Below are 17,267 nucleotides of genomic sequence, written 5' to 3'. Positions count from 1 at the left end.
GAGTTAAAAATATGGACCCCCACCTGGTACCTATGTACTACTAGTAGTACCTACCACGTGATTCCAAGAATATTGAATTCTGCCGTATCAATTCTTGAGCTTTCTCAAGCTTCATTAACCTTGAACCACCCAAGTAGAGGTTTGACCCACCGATTATCGACGATACACGTGCCATTGCCTTCCCGAGAGCGATCTACTCGAACCCTTCATGGTACTTATAGCTGAGGCTTTTGAGCGAAACGTTTAATTACACACTGCTGGCGACGAGGGGCTCAAAGCTCCCTCGAGAGCCGTCACCATGTCGCAGAACTTGGCGCTGGTAAGCTTTTCTCTCCCATTTCTTTTTCTCTCCCGTCGTAGCAGAAGCAGCAGAGCTCGATAGCCAACATTTTCCACCTCGCCACACAGACGAAACTAGCGTACTCGCGCGCCTGGCACCACATCTCGGCCTCAGCGCCGCACCCCACCCTCTCGACGCAACCGAACGTGACCCCCCCGGCCCTCGGCCGCCTCGCCTCGCGCATCGCCGTCATCCTCATGGGCAAGCACAAGCCCATCTGGGACCCGTCGACCGACTGCGGCGACTACGTCGTCGTCACGGACTGCGCCGCCCTGCACCTCACCGGCCACAAGAAGTGGCAGAAGACGTACTACCGCCACAACACCAAGCCGGGCTCCCTCCGCTCCGTCACCATGGACGTGCTTATGGCCAAGTTCGGCGGCGCCGAGGTCCTACGAAAGGCCGTCAGCGGCATGCTGCCCAAGAACCGCCTCCGCGACAAGCGCCTCGCCCGCCTCAAGGCTTTCGAGAGCCACGCTCACCCGTACAAGCAGAATTTACTCCGGTTCGGGGGCGTGGAGGTCGGGAAGGAGGGCTGGGAGGATGCGGTTAAGGCTATTCGCGAGGCGGATACGCAGAGGTTATAGCGGGCCACTTCGTGTGAGCGGAATGTCTTTGAAGTTGAGGGTGGGGGGGGGGGGGGGATAAGAGCTGGTGGTTGGGTTGACACCACTCAAAGGGCAGTGATCCCAATCTACCTAGGTACCTAGGTAGTCTAGCATATTTGTCTGCTGGACTATGTGCCACATTGTGTATATGTACGCATCAATATAACGAAATCACCTTACGACTACCAGCATAACGTTGCCCATGGATTAAAGGAAGCGGTGCAGTTACGCTCAGCCTGTGACTGGCTGAAATACTCACTATGATCACACGAAGAATGGCGAAGCTAGATTGGTACCACGTATGTACCTAGGTACCTCTCTGGTTACGTTGATGCGTACATAAATCTATAGCACAGATATGGAAAATGGGGTACGAAGTATGAAGTTCTGATCCTCATTCGGTGTGGTATCTAAATTCTACAAAATATAGCCCACAGTGGTATGATATCATGCGCTTCTTGACTCGATTCAATCTCATTATCTCCCCAAGAGTTTGCGACCCGTAAAAGCAATGACCAACCATACGTACGCCGGCAAAAATGATACAAATTAGTGTAGTTAAAGGAGAGGGGGAAACCCCCCGCTGCCGGACATCTAGGAGCGCGAGACCTCGCATCTGATGAGACCGTTGGGCCCGGACTGGGGGGCGTACACCTCGGCATCCTTGCCGGTGTTCTTGAGACCCTTGTGCCACGACAAATCTAAGATCAAATATGATTAGTCACCGACATACCAAAGGAGGGGGAAGGGAAAAAACCACCCGCAGAATGGGTATGAGATAAGGACTTACCGATCTCGAAGTAATGCTTGTTAGGTAACTCGTAGGTAACGGTGGCAACCTCGGGTGCGGCCTCAAGAATCTGTTCGGACATCTTGTACATGGTGTGTTGCACCGAGGGGCTGCTCTCTTCGGCAAACGTCTTCATCGTGATACGACGGGCATCCTCCCAAGCCTTGTCGAACTGAGCCACCTTCTGCTCGACCGCCGCCACGTTCGGGAAAATGTTCCATTTCCAGCTGGCGTCGACGTCGGTCGAGAGAATACGGTCCCAGGTTTCCCCAAGCGTCGTGAACTCGTCCCGGACGAAGCCGTGGAACGCCGATCCGGTGCTTTTCAGCACCAAAAGCCCGGCAATGCTGCTCGTGATGGTGATGCCCTCACGAGTGATGCGGGCTTCCACGTTCCGTGTCTCCTCTCCGTCGCGGTAGAAGCTGTGAGGGTGTTCCTTTCCATCGATAACCATACGGGTCCAACGTTTGACGACAAGTTTTACATTGGCGACGTGGATGTGTGCGTAGGTGTCTAGGAAGTGCTGTCCTAGGTAGCTGGCGTATAGCTCCGGAGGATTCACGGGGTGTTCCTTAGCTTTGATATAGATGGTGTTCTTGATAGAGTCCGTAGCTACGACAACGCTGTTGTCTGCTACTGTATAGGACGTCTCGATGTTTCCCTCGAGTAGACAGCATACGGTCATCTCCGTCACCGTATGTATTCCCGTGGCTTCGTCCCGGTTGACCTTGTAGACGCGGACATTGTCCTTTCCGTAGCGAGCTGCTGACACGACAGGCATGATGCTAAATGCTGAACAAGGCTCGTAAATTGGTCGAGTTTATCTTCCTTGTCCTTTTTCTCTCCGGGCCACGATATGAGTTTGTGGGAGAGCCAACGCTTGAGACCTTTGAGAAGCCGGGTTTCGTGGCTTTTTAAGGGTTGGAACAGTACAACGTGGTGCAGAAGTTGGAGAGTGAGTCTGTTCGTGTTGGTGTAAGATCGTAGTCACAATTAAACCCAACGAGTCAAGGGGAGATGAGTAAGGAGGAGAGTAAATGAAACCGAGGATCACTGAATCGAGTCAAGATGGTAGTATATGAGACAGAGGCCAGAAGAAAGAGAGACAGTCTCTACCGGTTTATATATACACTCGGCCACTTCGCGTGGAGCTATTTTACGTCGGACCCCTTTGTACATGCACGGGTATGTATGGATCGTTGAGGTATGTACCTAGGGTAGTCATCGAAGAAAACTAGCATCGAATACCGAGCTTCTGAGATGCAATCCTTGGCTCAGTAGTGTGAAATGGAGACGCAGGGGCATAGTGGTCGACGCAAATCCGGGCCCTACATACCTACGTACATGCACATGTGTAGGTAGGACTAATCATATTGTACCTTAGACCCGCCTTGCAGGTCGGAAAGCGCCTGAAGTGGTACGTATAAGCAGAGAGTTCATACTCGCTGGTTACCGGTCTGAGAAGGTACATACGAATGTATTAACTACATTGTACTGTATAATATAAAAAAAGGAGGGGATGTAGAGGGGATGTAGAGGGGAGGTTGAGGGGAGGTTAAGCGGAGGTTGTGCAATTATTGAAGTTCCCAGTAAAATGGGACCCAGTGAAAAAGCTTCGGGTGGTTCATTAGCTCCAAACCTACCGCAAGCTCCGCCCAATGATAACTTTAGTGGCTTTTTACACCATATCGTGCCCTACGGAGCTCGCCGAATCCCCTACCTTTAAACCCGTCTCCTGCCGTAATCGGTAGTCAGCTGTCTTCCTATCTTTGACTGGCGATAGAGCGTATAAGAGATGATCAGCATTTTGAAAGACTAATACGTCAACCATACATATACACTATGCAGTAGTTATAGTTGTCCCCTACCTTCACAACACATCCAGACCTTCTACTACATAATGTGGGGTTATACCTAAATTGTACTTAGGAACGGGTAGATACAGGACGATAAGATCTACATATGTACCTAGTAGATCTCATCCCAAGTTCTCTCTATACATACAATATATTCACGTACATAGGTATTTACTTGATACCTGGAAAATGTTTCAAGCTGATGTCATGCTTCCGAGAGTATCTATGCATCGGTTACATGTATGTATTGCCCGTCCATAAGGACCGTTAATCCCGCGCCAGGTATGCATCAAGAAACAGCCGTGATTAATCATCTGATTCAAAGGACTCATATGACTTCGGTTGTCCACTTAGACCCTATTGAAGAGCGATCTTGGTTGGACGAAGGGTGTGCTTTATGAGTAGGTAAGCTGTTATTCAGCAGATAGTGACTACATATGACACGAGAAGAGCGTTCAGCTTGTCGGTCTGACCAACTATCATATTAACCTACCAACTACTTGGTATAATCGGTATTAGTCCCCAATTTCATTCTTGACGAACAACTCCCCCTTGAAGCGTCGTGTTTCTAGGTTGTATATAATACTCATCTATTGCAGCCGCCAGAAACATTTGAGAAAGGCAAACTAAGATGCTTGCCCATAGTTATAACTTGACCTCATGGAGCCTTGTGTGACCAACAATTGCTGGGGGAACTTCAATGCTTTAGGTACCTTCTTATGCGAGACTTGCGATTGGCTTCTTTGGTCTGCAGATTCTACCAGTACCTATCTGAGGTAACATCGGAAAAGCAACATTCCTCAGCACATGACACAAGGCTGCGATGGGATTAACCACAGCAATAAGTGTTCACGGCCAGTGTATCAGCCGGGATTATCGATCGATTCCAAGTCTACATTATAGAAAAACAAGTGTTAAACTAGGAGCTTAGATTTTGCTATATAATATACTAACCTAGGTCGATATATAGCTCCTATAATGCGGAGGGGATAATGAGGACATTGGAAGAAATAGTCGTCTATTATGTAAGCTGAAAAGTGACGATGTTCCCAAGAAACAAAAAAATTTATGCGGGAACGGAGCTGCTAGCATTCACTTGAATGTTTGAGAATTTTATATGTATTCCTCTTTGTTGCACCTACTATGTAGAATAGGCGCTTTGTGTTTGATTTTTAAATGAGGTTATTACAGTTGAAGTAGGATTAGGAGGGTAGGCCAGCCTGGCCAGGTAGGTGGTAGGTACCTAGGTAAGCCCTGGCAGGCTGGCCGCTGGTGATATCTTACCTTAGGTGGGGAACTAAGAGCTTACATGGAGAGTATGAGCCAATAGCAGCACAAGGTGGTAGTACAGCAAGTTAATTTGATTGGATACAACATTTGAACACTTCCAGCCTCCAAATTCCCCCTCCGCCCTCTTCGGTATACCATGTCCCTGTATTGCTTGGCACTAAGGCCGCCTATCTGCATATCTACCTATCTGCCTCTAGGGCTATCTTAAACATTGAAGCTACCTACCTACATCAATGATAATTGGTACTATTCTGACTACCGACTGTAACTATTTTATTGCTGCAAGATAGATGTAGGTATCTATCTACATTACCACCTGATCACATTCCCTAGGTCTATGAGTTAGGAACAAGACACCTGTTAGCTGTGCCCTACTGATCTTGCTACGCTACTCTATGCCTTTTGCTCTATTGACTTATCGTCAACAGAATCCTTTATCCTAAGACGGGCGAGTCTTCCAAGACACAAGCCGCTTATACTTGTTACGGCCTGATACGTAACGCCTGATATAGTACATTAAATACGCCATCGTTTGCCCAACTTGGTTGACCATTCGCTTCTCTCCATGCACGGCGCTGCGGCGTTGACCCAGACGGTGGGCGTTTGGCCGGGTCTGCCACCATGCTAAGCAGCTCCGCGACACCGACTCAGAAGTCGTTAGCTACTCAACCCACACAATCAACCAACTCTCCAGTCGCTCCCCCACGAACGAGCCTTGATCGAGATGTTGGCCTTCAACCCCCCTCTACCATCGCAAATGGTGCCCGAACCATGTCTTCCTCGGGTGCCTCCTTTGCCCCAAGGGGTGCCTCCTTGAACCCCTCTCAAGCTCCCGGTAGCTTCAGTTCCGACCTACGCAGCCAGGCCACCCAGTCGAGAGCAGGTTCGAGAACCGATCTTTACACCCGCGATAAGTTGGACGAGGAGGAAGATTCCGTTGTCGAGAATACCCTCAACACGCTGAAGGATTCCTTGAGTCGTGAGATGAAGATTAAAGAGGGTAGCGAGAACATGCTTGAAGCGCTAAATGCGAAGAAGGCGAAACAGACCAAGGAGCAACGTCAAAGGGTCGAAGCTGAGCTCACAGCCTCGAATACAAGGATTAAGGAGCTGAAGCAAAAGATTTCCGATGCGCAACGTTCCAAAGGAGTTCCCAGTACCCCCACGAGACCCCGAAACGAGGGCTTACTGCATAACACCAATATTCGTTCACCCCCCAGCGCATCTAGGAGCGGCGCTGGCTCCGACTTCGACGAACCTGCAGAGTCACCAACCTTCGCGCTCGCGGAAACACTACAAGCCCTCGAAAGCGAGGGCATGCCGCCTGAGTACTATGTCGAGCGAGCCAATAATCTCGTGGATCTGTTTAAAAGACATCCAACACTGAAATATGACCTGGTTTGGTCTGTTTTCGGGGACAGAATGCAGGTCATGCTGCTTAGCAACAGCAGGGAAGTTGTTGCAGCAGGCTATCGAATGCTACGATATTCCATCTCCGATATAGCATCGCTCAAGAAAATACGCAGCTTAAACACGGATTTCATGGTCGTGGTGTCTCTTGCCAAGGACCGCAAGGCTGATGTGGAACGCGAGCAAGCCCTTAAATTCGTTCGTGCGTTCCTCGATGTAAAAGATGGTGTTCGTGAGGTATCCAGGGCGGTGGTTAGGACGATTGCAGCAATTGCTGAGCAAGTGGAAGATCGGCTGCGGTCCATCTGTATCGAGACACTCGCTGAGGTTCTTTTGCGAGATCCGGCACTCCTCGTGGCATCTGGCGGCCTGGCTCCAATGTCTGCGGCCCTTGCTGAAGGCAGTTATAAATCCCCGGAATCGCTATCATCGGCCTTTCTCTACCTGTTAGACGCGCCACACACGCGGAAGTATTTACGAGCCGGATACGAACTCGAAGTTTTGTTCACCGCTTTCACTGATGCCTTATTCTCATACGAGGGTGTCGTGAAACAAAATTCTAAAGCAATCGCCTCGGCTTTGAAAAGCTGGTCTGGACTTATGACATTATCTATGTATAATTTTAGGGCAGTTGGCTCTTTGATATCGAGTTTAATGCTACCCAACCCAACAGTACGGGATACTGTGGTGGATTTGCTATACTCTCTTCTTCGTATAAAACCTCCTGCGTGGGCTACATCGTATCTCGCCGGGCGACGCTTGACTACGTATGGTAGAGTAACGACATTAAAGTCTTCAACGCAAAACAAGGAAGAAGCTATCTACGAGGATGATGGGGCAGAGCAGAACTTTGTCGAGCACTATACAGCACTGCTTCTAGCTATATTTATAAAAGCAGGAATGATGCCCAGCCTTCTCCAAGTCGCTCAGGATACTGACGACCCCATGCTGAAGCGAAAAACAACTCTACTCATTGGCGAAGCCTTAAAATTGGCGAGCAGAATCCTTCCCCCTTCTTTACATAGAGAGCTTCAATTGCTTCCAGAGCTCTTCGCAGCTGCCTCCGAATTTGGTAACGAGGCACATTTTAACGCGACTGGCATTATCTATCAAATATCCAGCGTAAGCCGAACGCTTTACCGGTCGTCTCCATCAGGTTATGCTGCAGGCTATCTTCCATCAAGTAGCATGCTTGAAAATATGGGCAATGCAGAAGAGACACCCAAGGCCAATGCTTTGATCAACACCGATGATGCCACATTCCGTCAGTTATTAATAGACTCCGGAGTACTCGGGCACTCAAACCCATCCAAATGGAATTGGGACGTCGTGCTCAAGATAATCGAAGGTCCATTGGTGCATGGAAAACGTCTAGAAGAGGCTATAAAGGCGTCCAAGTTTGCGAAGAGACTGGTGGGCTTTTATCGTCCTTTCAAGTTCAAATTCTCCGAAATTAAAAGCACGCGGAACACTCAGAAATACGTAAGGGTTGGCTGTGCTCTGATTCACACGCTGCTGCAGACAGTGGAAGGAACAAAATATCTCGCGGACAACAAGCTACTGAGACAGATTGCTGAGTGCTTAGCCCAGTGTGACCCGGTTAGTATTATTCCCACTCAAATGCTTCTAACTGAGATATGCTTACTCTTCCCACCAGACCAGTGGTTTGACCGCACAGTACCCAATGTTCTCCAAAGACCGTCTCACTGATACTTTATGCGGCGGCTACTTTCCCATGCTTGGTGTTCTAAGTAGTGAGCCCAGAGGGCTACAGATGCTCGAGAGATGGCGAATTTTCAACATGATGTATCATATTGTCGATTTTAAGCAAAGGCCGGATCTCATAAAGTTGCTCCTCGCCAATCTCGATTATAGTCTTCGTGGACATCCACGTGTACTTTTGTCAAAGGCTCTAACGGCTGGCACAAAGGATATGCGGATACACGCCACCAATGTGCTTCGAAAATATGCCACGAGACAGCGAGTTACACCAACGGGACAACTCATCTCGGACTCCAAGTGGGCTATTCAATTGCTTGTGACGCAGCTCTATGACCCTGAGGTAGAGGTATGTGCAACGGCCGTCAAGATACTTGAAAAGGCTTGCAATAGCAAAGCTTTGCTAGAATATATTGTGGAGTGTCGTCCTGCGTTGGACCACCTGGGCGAGATAGGGGCTCCGCTATTACTCCGATTCTTATCTACTTCTATCGGCTATCACTATTTAGATGGTCTTGACTATATAAGCAATGAGATGGATGACTGGTTCCTCGGCCGTAACGATACCTATGTTAGTCTTATCGAGGCTAGTCTGGCACGTTCCTTTGTCGATACCCAGGAAGATCAACCACATCGCCTAAGCATATATGACGATGACCTAGACACAGATCAGGACAATCATGTGCCTCCTCATTTCTACCGTGAATTGTCGCGCACAAAAGAAGGCTGCAAACTGCTAGAGGACAAGGGTCATTTTGACGAGTTCGCTGCGACTATCAGGGAATATGGAATGCAGTCAGATGACCCTGAACTTATTACAAAAGTTAAGGGATGCTTGTGGGCAGTCGGGAACGTTGGATCAATGGAACTTGGAGGACCATTCTTAGAGTCGACCGATGTTGTAGAACATATTGTCAAGATCGCCGAGTCTCATGATGTCATGAGTCTTCGAGGCACTGCTTTCTTCGTCTTGGGTCTGATTTCAAGATCTACCCACGGCCTAGAGATATTATCCGAGTACGGCTGGGAATCAAATACCACACCACTTGGAATATCACTAGGTCTCTGCGTTCCATCAAACCTCTTTAAATTCTTCTCATGCCAACCGTGGAAGCACGAGACACCAGCAACCGTCCAACTTTTGGATACCCAGAAAACGATATTGGAACCACCGCTGGTGGAGGCACAGGAGGACGACGAGACGAACCAACGAATCTTGGAGCTCATGACGGAGTTAGGCAACATGGTCCTTTATAAGAAGGCCAAGGCTGAACTGTTCCAGCTGCGACATAAGAAAGCACCGGGATTCCGACAACCTGCTCTATTCCGCAAGGTCCTGGCTTTATTGGAGTGTCACCATTACCGCTTACCAGATCGGCATCTCGTAATCGAATTATTCGACAAAAGTGTCCTGCGGCAAATCGTATATGGAGAAGAAAGCAGCGACGAATCTGCCAGCAGCTCCGGAGACGAGCAGAGGACCGAACGGCAGCGCAGCATCAGCGACCCGTCCGAGTTCGATATGATCATAAAAAGATCGCAAAAAGCATCCATTTGATATTGAGGGGAGCAGGGAACGCGGCGGCGCCTGCTTTGCATAGATACGTTAGGTACTTGTCTAGGAGGCCTTGATTAACCACTCTCAATATGTATACGCTACCATGACCATGACCATCACTACCAGTACCTACTATTATCCCATTTTCTATCCCTATTCTGAATAAAGACTTAAAATGAGGATTGAAGAATCTGCACAGGTTTTGTGACCAAAATTCCATCGTTCATCTATGACTCTATCCTGCTTTTCCTTTCATTTTGAAAAGGGGAGTCAAGGGGGGAGGGGGGCGAGTTTGTTTAGGCGTTTTGGATGGCGGGGCGTGTTGGTCTGCCTAAGGGGTAAGGGGAAGAAAGAAAAAGAAAGGGAAAGGGGGCATTGAAGGAGCATTGAAGGGGGAAAAGGGGGGCTTATACCAAAAGCATGTTGTGTGCCTACCGACCTAGACTAGGCATATTTTGTTCGTTGGAAGCATAGATTAACCTGACTTGAGAGAGAATTGAATTGTCATTACCTACCTCCCATGTAGTACCTATATGTTTAGTTGTATTGATCATTGATTCTGCACTTGCCCCTGTTGACATTGAAGTTGTATCAAGAATAACCATATGGATAACTCTATGACTACTATTGGAGAGCTGATCGAGCTGAGAATCTCCTAATATTCCATACAATACGTGGGAGCTTTGCAAGAAGATACATGGATATGATGTGAGCTACACCGCTTGGAACACAAAGCGCGTGAAATGTCCTTCAAGGTTCTCGTGCGTGGGCTTCGGTGCACATGCAGGCGGGGGATGTCTGAACTGTGCCTGTTGTCCTGTTGTCCTGTTGTTCAGAGCCTTAATTGTACAGTACCTACATATACTATCAATTTACTGACGGCCTTTGCTGGTTAACTAGTTGATGTAAGGACATTGGGGATAAATTTCTAAATTTTTAGATTTTTAAATTTTTTTTCATCATTCGGCGTGGAAAAGCAAAAGTTGGCAGCTTCCAACAAGGTAACTACTCTGACTTTGGGAAGGGGTCGGTGAGTTATGGGGACTTAACCCAATTACCCGCTTTAAACCGCTGAAACACTGACACAACGTTTGAACCTTAAAATAGGTCCCGAGGTATTACATACAATACGTGCATGGTACTAGGTAGTTATTGACAATAATTGATTACAGTCATCAATTGTATGTATACTATGTAGATAGGTAGTTAGGTAGTATCGTTTGGAGTTCTCTCCGTATGTTACAGCGGGATCTAATAGGATTACCAACGGGTGCATTAGTTAAAACTGTCTTGGCAACTAACTACATGTATAATACACTATGTATGTAAATTGATCGCTATGTATGGCAAAGAATGTGCACTTAGTTACAGTACCTACATAAGACTACATAACAGTACATGTGTATTCAGCAGTTCGATGAACTGGACTCTCGGTTTTCAGCCTCACTAAACTTGGGTTGGTATTAGTGGTATTAGTGATATGCACTCAGTGCTACCCCACTACAAACAACCTAGGACTTTACAACCTTGATGGCAGCGATAATCTGTTAATGTGGGTACTGAAAGTCCCTTCATTACTAAGTGCTCCAGCCAGATTGGCCATCAAGGTATCCGTCGGTGCATAGTTTGGCAAAGCTTGGCATAGCATCATAGGAAAGTTAACCAATCAGACAATTCAAGATGATCAAACAAGCTAACTACCTTTTCACTCTTTCTGGTCCCCTACCCACTACTGTGTATGTACCTACCTAGCTGCCCACTTGGGAAAAAGGCACCTGGGCAAGTTTGAGAAGCCACCACCTGAACGGATAACATTGGGATTTCATGGATTTTCATTCACAAAAAATTTAACAATCTTTAGTCTTTAGTTCTTACCTAATTCTTCCCTTTTTTATTTTATTTACCTCAGTGTCCCAAAACCTACTAGGTTACCTACTTTATTATCCATTATCCCCTACCTACATACTATATAACCTCATTGTTGTCTATTCTTTGTTCCTAGGATTTCATTTATCCAACATACACAACTGCCGAAAGCATCTACTTATAGCACTGCCTGTCCCACGTGTTTCTCTTGTTATTAACCACGTTAAATACAATACGTCGTATATAATATAACGCCTCCAAAACCCTCGGAAGACGTACCGCAAAACGCATCGTACCACCATCATCTCCATGCGCCCCTAAGCCGTGTTCTTGATAATTCGAGGGAGGGAAGGGCTACTGTAGGCACAAGGCGACGACGTGCTGCACGATTTGAAACAATCGAGCCCACCATGGAGGTCACTACAATCGATAATGACACGAGGGGTTGGATCATGTGCTTGGTGAGCGGTATTGGTGGGTGACCTCAATTCTTATGGGCTGTACAATCCCCCTCGAAATATACTGGCTTACTGACTCCCTTTTCTTTACAATAGCATGTGTGATAGGATCATCTATAATATGCGTCGATGTATTCGTCCGGCTCTTTCCCGGTAAAAAGGACTTTCGAATACAAGATAGCAATACCTTTCTCGCCTGCTCCCTGAGCTTGAGCTTTGGCGTTATGGTAAGTCTAACACGAGAGTCCACCAATCCATCCCCCCCCCCTTTTTTTTAAAAAAAAAAGAAAAAGAAAAAGGAGAGTCCAGTTCAATGGAGCAAGCCTCTAATAGTTAACGTTTACTTTAGATATTTATGTCATTATTTAGCATGTTGCCCGAATCGAAAGACTACCTGAAAAAAGGAGGCTTCTCAGACCAGACGGCGGGCTTCACCTTGATGGGCTGCTTCGTTGGTGGGTTCGTGGGTATTCAAGTACTTTCAAGACTCTTTCATCGGTTAATACCGTCACATGTTGTCGACTGCGACCATAGTCATGACGAAAATGCCCTAGATAGCCATCCCCATACAAATGTTCCTAGCCGAAGGCCGTCGTCTTATGCTCGAAGCATAACTAGACGCCGTCCCTCTCTTCATGCTCATTTCAACGTGCCGAAACGCCATGTAGTTGATAATGGGCATGCTGGTGAAACTACGCCCTTGCTTCATACGGATACTCCGAATGAGTCTTGTCGCACTCGGCCGCTGAAAAGAGCAGAGACTGGTCCCACCGGCTCAATTTCTCCTGCTATGTTGCGTGGTCCTCGCAGCCGGGCCGCGACTTCAGAACGACGACCCTCGATGCTACAAAAACGGGTCATGTCTTTTGTAAAAGATACCAAACCTAACTGCGATGAATCCGGCCCATGCTATGGGTACTCGGACCCATGCGGCCAAGAATGCTTCAAGCATCTTAGCAGTCGATCCGGTCCTCTATCCCGAGCGCCCACTACTCTAGTCCGTACTACAGCCACAGGACAGCCCGAGACGTACATTGATACGGTGAATGAGGACGGCGACCACAACAATTCGTCGCCGGTAAGCCCCACGCATCGTTTGAGTCGCACTCACTCACACGGTTCCCACTATGACCACGAAGAGGCATGCCAGTCTGAGATGTCGGAGGATGTAGAGGCTCAACATCATCACCACGTGGCCGAAAATGCCTTTTTATCTATCGGCCTTCAGACTTCTGTTGCCATTGCATTACATAAATTTCCTGAAGGCTTCATCACCTACGCCACGAATCATGCGAACCCTTCTCTTGGATTCAATGTCTTCCTGGCGTTATTTGTTCATAACATCTCGGAAGGGTTCGCTCTAGCATTGCCGTTGTATATGGCACTAAATAGCAGATTTCGTGCCATGCTATGGTCTTCAATTTTGGGCGGCCTAAGTCAACCTCTTGGGGCTGGCATCGCGGTGTTGTGGTTCAAACTTGCTCAGCACACCCATATCACCCCAGACGCAGCAGCTTACGGGTGCCTATTCGCTATCACAGCAGGCATCATGGCTAGCGTGGCCCTACAGTTATTTGTCGAGAGTTTGAGTCTGAATCACAACCAGAACTTGAGCATTCTATTCGCATTCTTGGGCATGACACTGCTGGGGGTGAGCAATGCTTTCACGGCACACGCACATTAATTGCCACGGAGTCAAAGAGCCAGTGATAATATCGGAGAGATCATGGATGTGATTTGTATATTTTTCAACTATGGCATCTTTATGAAGCAACGGAACATAAATTAGGCGAGGTGTTAATTGGCTTGCATTACGGTACGGCGTCTTCGAGATGGCGCTTCTTCATTTTGGGCTCGGGATACGGGATACTGGATACGAGTTGAGCTTCTAGGGTACTGGCAGGCAATTTGATCGCGTTTACACGCGCCTACGGAACAGCATGCTAAGTAGGTATGGAACTAGGCATGAGCTCAGGTACACATGGATGTAGTAACATATCATATCATAGCGTACATAAGATTCTTCTCTCGGGCTCGCTCCCCCCTTTTGTGTGTAGTTTTAGTGCATGATTGGATGTGACTTCTCGATGACGATGACGCCCTAGTTTAGTTATGTAGTTCCCTCTTCCTCGCCCTTTTGCCCGCGCCATCCCTTTCAAATTTTCGAGGTCAAGTCTGAAAAGTAGTTACCTAGGTACCTATCAAAATACATCCAGGGCATAGCATTGCATATCGTAGACCAAATCTTGATAAAAAAAGAGAGGACCTCTTTTTATCTTTTTTACCTACCTACCTACCTACCTACCTACTTACCTACCGTACTGTGCATAGTAGGTACTAAGTACTTATGTACTATATACTACATATGTAGGTATATTTACTAGGTTAGGCATGTATGTACCTGCCAGGTGGTAAATAACATTGAAAACCAAACGTGAAAAGATGATAGATAGATAGGTAGGTAGGTAGGTAGCTAAAGGAAGATAGAAAAGAAAAGAAAAAAAATAAATAAACCCGAAAAAAAGGAGGAAGAATTTTTTTGGGGACATGAAATCAACACATTTAGGTGTGTATGTATGTGTAGGTACTCATTTATGTACATATGTAGGTTACATATATACGTAGGTAGGTAGGTACCTTCATGTAAGTAGACACGACACGACACGACACGACACGCGTTATTTTAATTTGTAGACGACATTCGTTATATTACTGCTTACATGTAATGTAGAGCGGCACCTACCTAACCTAGACAAATAAGTAGGTTAAACATCCAAGTACCTAGGTAGGTAGGTAGGTTAGGTTACTCAGGTACGCAGGTACAGGGACAAACCAAAACCAACAACGCTTGAAATGCAATCATTACCACCTACCCAGGCACCTACGTTCGTTCCTGGCTTAGGGTCCCTAGGTACACATTCACAGCCTACTCATCTCCTTCGCCTGCCCCTCCTCCTCTACACGCTGCGTCAACGCACCACTCATAACAAAGCCGTCCACAGCAGCAGCAGGGCGCGGGTACCCCAAGGCCACCATCTCCCTCCCGCCGTGGGTGCCCCACCAGGCGACACCGATGGCAGATCTCTCGACGTCCATTTGGCCGTTGACGAGGACGTCCCAGAAGCAGCTGCGGACGATCTTGCGGAGGGTCGGGTCGGCGATGGCGTTCATGGCCTCGGCGGCCCGGGTGAGCCATTCTTCGAGGGCGGGGAGGGGCACGGAGGGGAGGGCGTCGACAAGGGCGAGGACGAGGGCGGCTTGTTCCGAGATGGCTTCGTCATTGTTGTTGTTGGGGCCTGTTTGTCCGTTGAGAGGGAGTAAGGGGGCGGTGGAGGCGCCCTCGGCGGAGCGGAACCGAAGCATCTCGAGCAGCGTCTCGGCGAGCTCGGGGTGAGTGGCGGAGACGGGGAAGGGGGGGCTGACGATCTGCATGACGGTGCTGAAGGCGAGGCGGAATTGGCGTGGAGAGATGCGTGAGGGGAAGGAGGTGAGTAGGCAGTCGATGTAGAAAGGGACTATCATGGCAGCGAGCGAGCCGTGCTGAGGACACGAAAGCGCGGAGAGCACGCAGGAGTGGGATGCCTCAAAGAGCTCGAGGGTTAGGGATGAGGGGGGATTGTTGGCCGGGCTGGTCAGCCACGATGTAGGGGAGAGGTAAGCCGTTGCGGGAGTGATGATGAGGGTTTCGCAGGCAGGGGTGGGGAGAGAGAGAGTAAGGTGTTCGGCAGTGTTCAGGTAGAAGAGGGTTAAGGCCTGTATGGAGGGTGATGGAACATCATTGCCAGTCTGCGGCAGTGGCGGGCTTGTCTCTTGCAAGAAGGTGACGCAGGCATCGGGGTAGCGAGTGATGATATCGAGAGATGTTAGATATGTAAATGCATACATCTGGAAAGCACCAGCACCTTGACGCGTCGATATGAAGGAGAGGTTGCGCAGAATGTGCAACGTCTTAGTAGCCACTACTGGGGCTATTCTATCATTCCTGATATGTGGATCTAGTAGAGAGCGACCGACTATGGGCTGAAGTGTCGCGATCACGGCATACATGGTCTTCTTCAATAGCTCCCACAGCATGGGAAGAGGGCCCCTACGCGTCTCTTCTGTAAGGAGCTTGGTCTCAGCGAATAGGTCGACGGAAGATAGTGGGCATAGAGACCATCTATTTAACAGCCCCGCCGTGAAGCCGAGTAGTTGTTCGTGCGCCTGAAGGATGGAATTATAGTCTGTGGCATGCTGAACGGCGAAGGACGCGAGCAGTGCCAGGGGGCCCAAATTTTGAGAAAGGGGACGAGACTCTAGCATTTGGAGACGAGCAACGGAAATCGAGTTGACGTTCCATATTATATCCTGTTTGGGACCGGTCGTGGTGATATCGCGTGTGATGGATGAGATATAGTCGCCTTGCTGGAGCCCTTCTTCACCCAGCATCGCCTCGACGACCGCAGGCACGAGAACGTTGCCATTGAGCAGCGACTTGGCCGAGTTCGAAATGATTGGGAAGGTAAAGACCAATGCTAGAACGACAGCACCACGACCCAGAACTCCGGTTTGTATCTGGTCCTCAAGTGCCAAGTTTGCAGCAGTGACAACGGCTTGTTCTAGTGTTGATCGTAAACCGCGGGACAAGGATCTCCTGTCGTCGCCTTCCATGCCCATCAAAATGCCGGCCAACACCAATACATGCAGCCATCGGTTCGATTTACTATCGGCCCCTTTTACAATTGCGCGTGTCCAATCGTCGCTGCGAAGACCACTCCCGACCGGTAGCACACCAGTGGGTGCATTCGCGTTGTCTACTTCGTTCTTCCGTATGTGGATGGCGGCGGTGTTGTATATGCTCATGACACGCAGGCAAGTGCTTAGCCCGTCGGGGGACTCCCATATGGCGCGTGCGGTAAGGAAGTGGGAGGTAAGTAGAGATAAGTTAAGAGGATTGTTGAGATTTATTAGAAGTGATGTCGTAGTAGCGAAGATCTTGCCCGTGTCGCCATCGTCTGATGCTCTTTGGAAAGCCCGTAAGGCTGTTGCTAGTAGATTATCAGCAGGCATCTTGGGGCTGATTTGGTTGAACCTTTTTTGCTTTCTTTCTTTGTTTTTTTCTTTTATTTATTTATTTATTTATTTTGAAGTGCTAATTGCACAACCTGGTTAGGTTTTTACCATGGATGTTATAAGGTGATTATTATTACTGAGTATGGGGAGTATGTGTTTAGAGGTTTGAAGTTTGTTGGTGATGTTGTTGGAGTATAATTGTATGAGAGGATGATGGAAAGTTGAAGACCTCGGTAGCTATAATTTCTAGGTACCTAGGACATGAGGTAGGCCGACGGTGTAGCAAGGTGTACTACTAGTAACTAGTTAGTACTCAATGT

The 17,267-nt window shown here is 48.2% G+C and overlaps 5 protein-coding genes across 5 annotated transcripts; 3 read left to right on the top strand and 2 right to left on the bottom strand.

The window, feature by feature from the left end:
* Positions 1–44: 44 nt before the first annotated feature.
* GGS25DRAFT_474331 (ribosomal protein L13) lies at positions 45–1,059 on the top strand. Its single transcript, XM_049259621.1, has 2 exons — positions 45–319; positions 409–1,059. Exons 1-2 carry the CDS (start codon positions 299–301, stop codon positions 925–927), a joined length of 540 nt encoding a protein of 179 aa, XP_049119783.1. The 5' UTR covers positions 45–298; the 3' UTR covers positions 928–1,059.
* Positions 1,060–1,542: 483 nt separating this feature from the next.
* Positions 1,543–2,519, bottom strand: GGS25DRAFT_512787 (uricase; the record flags this gene model as incomplete). Its single annotated transcript, XM_049262818.1, has 2 exons — positions 1,543–1,649; positions 1,739–2,519. 2 exons carry the CDS (start codon positions 2,517–2,519, stop codon positions 1,543–1,545), a joined length of 888 nt encoding a protein of 295 aa, XP_049119782.1.
* A 2,526-nt stretch (positions 2,520–5,045) lies between these two features.
* Positions 5,046–9,886, top strand: GGS25DRAFT_474321 (Rapamycin-insensitive companion of mTOR, N-term-domain-containing protein). Its single transcript, XM_049259620.1, has 3 exons — positions 5,046–5,243; positions 5,313–7,893; positions 7,952–9,886. Exons 2-3 carry the CDS (start codon positions 5,506–5,508, stop codon positions 9,569–9,571), a joined length of 4,008 nt encoding a protein of 1,335 aa, XP_049119781.1. The 5' UTR covers positions 5,046–5,243; positions 5,313–5,505; the 3' UTR covers positions 9,572–9,886.
* Positions 9,887–11,330: 1,444 nt separating this feature from the next.
* GGS25DRAFT_474317 (Zinc/iron permease) lies at positions 11,331–13,932 on the top strand. Its single transcript, XM_049259619.1, has 3 exons — positions 11,331–11,911; positions 11,992–12,122; positions 12,245–13,932. Exons 1-3 carry the CDS (start codon positions 11,848–11,850, stop codon positions 13,577–13,579), a joined length of 1,530 nt encoding a protein of 509 aa, XP_049119780.1. The 5' UTR covers positions 11,331–11,847; the 3' UTR covers positions 13,580–13,932.
* Positions 13,933–14,352: 420 nt separating this feature from the next.
* GGS25DRAFT_474316 (peroxin 8) lies at positions 14,353–17,218 on the bottom strand. The gene has a single exon (XM_049259618.1). The coding sequence runs from the start codon at positions 16,942–16,944 to the stop codon at positions 14,815–14,817; it is 2,130 nt and encodes a 709-aa protein (XP_049119779.1). The 5' UTR covers positions 16,945–17,218; the 3' UTR covers positions 14,353–14,814.
* Between the last annotated feature and the right edge of the window lie 49 nt (positions 17,219–17,267).

This window comes from Hypoxylon fragiforme (assembly GCF_022984875.1).
Source record: "Hypoxylon fragiforme strain CBS 206.31 chromosome Unknown GGS25scaffold_2, whole genome shotgun sequence".
In the NCBI taxonomy this organism is placed as follows: Eukaryota; Fungi; Ascomycota; class Sordariomycetes; order Xylariales; family Hypoxylaceae; genus Hypoxylon; species Hypoxylon fragiforme.
Note: the sequence above shows the minus strand (reverse complement) of the source record. Positions and strands in the feature narration are given on the sequence as shown.

What these genes read in the sequence shown, in the direction of transcription:
- GGS25DRAFT_474331 (XM_049259621.1), top strand. Translation starts at nt 299, where the DNA reads ATGTCGCAGAACTTGGCGCTG. An exon ending in TGTCGCAGAACTTGGCGCTG is followed by an intron (nt 320 to 408) that starts GTAAGCTTTTCT and finishes CTCGCCACACAG; the next exon opens with ACGAAACTAGCGTACTCGCG.
- GGS25DRAFT_474321 (XM_049259620.1), top strand. Translation starts at nt 5,506, where the DNA reads ATGCTAAGCAGCTCCGCGACACCGACTCAGAAGTCGTTAGCTACTCAA. An exon ending in GCTTAGCCCAGTGTGACCCG is followed by an intron (nt 7,894 to 7,951) that starts GTTAGTATTATT and finishes TCTTCCCACCAG; the next exon opens with ACCAGTGGTTTGACCGCACA.
- GGS25DRAFT_474317 (XM_049259619.1), top strand. Translation starts at nt 11,848, where the DNA reads ATGGAGGTCACTACAATCGATAATGACACGAGGGGTTGGATCATGTGC. An exon ending in GTGCTTGGTGAGCGGTATTG is followed by an intron (nt 11,912 to 11,991) that starts GTGGGTGACCTC and finishes TCTTTACAATAG; the next exon opens with CATGTGTGATAGGATCATCT. An exon ending in GCTTGAGCTTTGGCGTTATG is followed by an intron (nt 12,123 to 12,244) that starts GTAAGTCTAACA and finishes CGTTTACTTTAG; the next exon opens with ATATTTATGTCATTATTTAG.
- GGS25DRAFT_474316 (XM_049259618.1), bottom strand. Translation starts at nt 16,944, where the DNA reads ATGCCTGCTGATAATCTACTAGCAACAGCCTTACGGGCTTTCCAAAGA.